This window comes from Echinops telfairi, unplaced genomic scaffold (assembly GCF_000313985.2).
Source record: "Echinops telfairi isolate 266 unplaced genomic scaffold, ASM31398v2 ScPeMD7_31;HRSCAF=116, whole genome shotgun sequence".
Taxonomy (NCBI): Eukaryota; Metazoa; Chordata; class Mammalia; order Afrosoricida; family Tenrecidae; genus Echinops; species Echinops telfairi.
Genome location: NW_022103928.1, coordinates 17,264,315 through 17,265,704, shown reverse-complemented (window position 1 = coordinate 17,265,704; position 1,390 = coordinate 17,264,315). Strand labels below are relative to the sequence as shown.

At 40.6% G+C, this 1,390-nt stretch overlaps 1 protein-coding gene across 2 annotated transcripts in view; it reads left to right on the top strand.

The window, feature by feature from the left end:
- Positions 1–1,390, top strand: part of SYNPR (synaptoporin) — a 405,615-nt gene that overhangs the window by 391,942 nt on the left and 12,283 nt on the right. For both annotated transcript variants that reach the window (XM_004702410.2, XM_004702411.2), the window contains one exon: positions 1,101–1,292. In XM_004702410.2, coding sequence (XP_004702467.1) covers positions 1,101–1,292 — 192 coding nt within the window. The remainder of the gene's footprint in view (positions 1–1,100; positions 1,293–1,390) is intronic.

The following is a 1,390-nucleotide window of genomic DNA, read 5'->3' as shown; positions in this document are numbered from 1 at the left end:
CTTAAGAAGGGGTTATATGTAGATCATTGTGATAGGTTCCCCTTTTTCCCTTCCCCTTGCCCTCCTGGTATCTCTATTCTCATTACTGGTTCTGAGGGGTTTATCTCTCCTGGATTCCCTGTGTATTGAGCTCTTATCTGTAACAGTGAACATGCATTTTTTTAAGCTTACCTCAGTGGACTCATGTACTTGTCCTTTTGTGCTTGGCTTACTTCACTTAGCATAATTTACTCCTGTTTTTCCCATGTGGTGATGTACTTCATGCATTCATCACTGCTTTTTAGGGATGCATAGTACTCCATTGTATGTATGTACCACAGTGTTTTTGGATCCATTTTTCTGTTGAAAATTTGGGTTGTTTCCAACTCTTTGTGACTGTGAACTGCATCACAATGAACATCGGAGCACAGATGTCTGGTCGTGGTTTGTTTCTTGTCTCTTCTGGATATATGCCCAATAGGGGGGTTGCTGGGTCATATGGTAGCTCGGTTTCCATCTGTTTTAGATATCACTAAATCGATATCCATAATGGCTGTACATACCTACAGGTCCACCAGCAGTGGACAAGGGTTCCTATCTCACCACAGCCCCTCCAACACTTGTTACTATCAGATTTTTTGAATTGGCTATCTTTGAGGATGTTAGCTGGTATAGCATAGTTGTTTTAATTTGCATTTCTCTTATGGCTTGATTAGCCATTTTCTGTCTTAGCTTTGCCATCTGAAAATCAGGTGATGATATAACTTTCTTATAGGAATGGTGTAGGAACAAAGAGATGGTGAGCATACAGTACTTAACATCAAGCTCGGGACACAGTAATCACTCAATAAATATGACTATTATTTATTTAATAGAAATACAAAGGAGGCTTCAAAAAGCTCATGGGAAAAATCCCATTATCTTTTCATTCCATTTGTTTTTGCTAACTTTTTGAAGCTCCTTTGTGTATAAAAGTAGTGCTAAACTTTCTTTTATTCGCTTTTTAACATGTTTGCCCTGGCTCCAGTGTTATGAGGTCATGGGACATTTGTATAAGTTGTTTGTTCCTAAAAATCACATTTTCTTTCTTTCTTTTCTTGTCTTTGTGTTTATTTCTATAGGACTTCGTTGTCACAGTGGTCTTCTCATTCTTGTGGTTGGTGGGCTCATCTGCTTGGGCGAAAGGACTGTCTGATGTCAAAGTTGCTACGGATCCCAACGAAGTGCTGTTACTGATGTCAGCTTGCAAGCAGCCAGCCAACAAGTGCATGGCTGTGCACAGCCCTGTTATGTCCAGCTTAAACACTTCGGTGGTAAGTGTGTTCTCACGGGTGCTTTACCACCCAGCTCTTTGTTTGCCAGTTGGATGACTGTGAACACATCTCAGACGCCATCTGAGAAATCCCTGTGT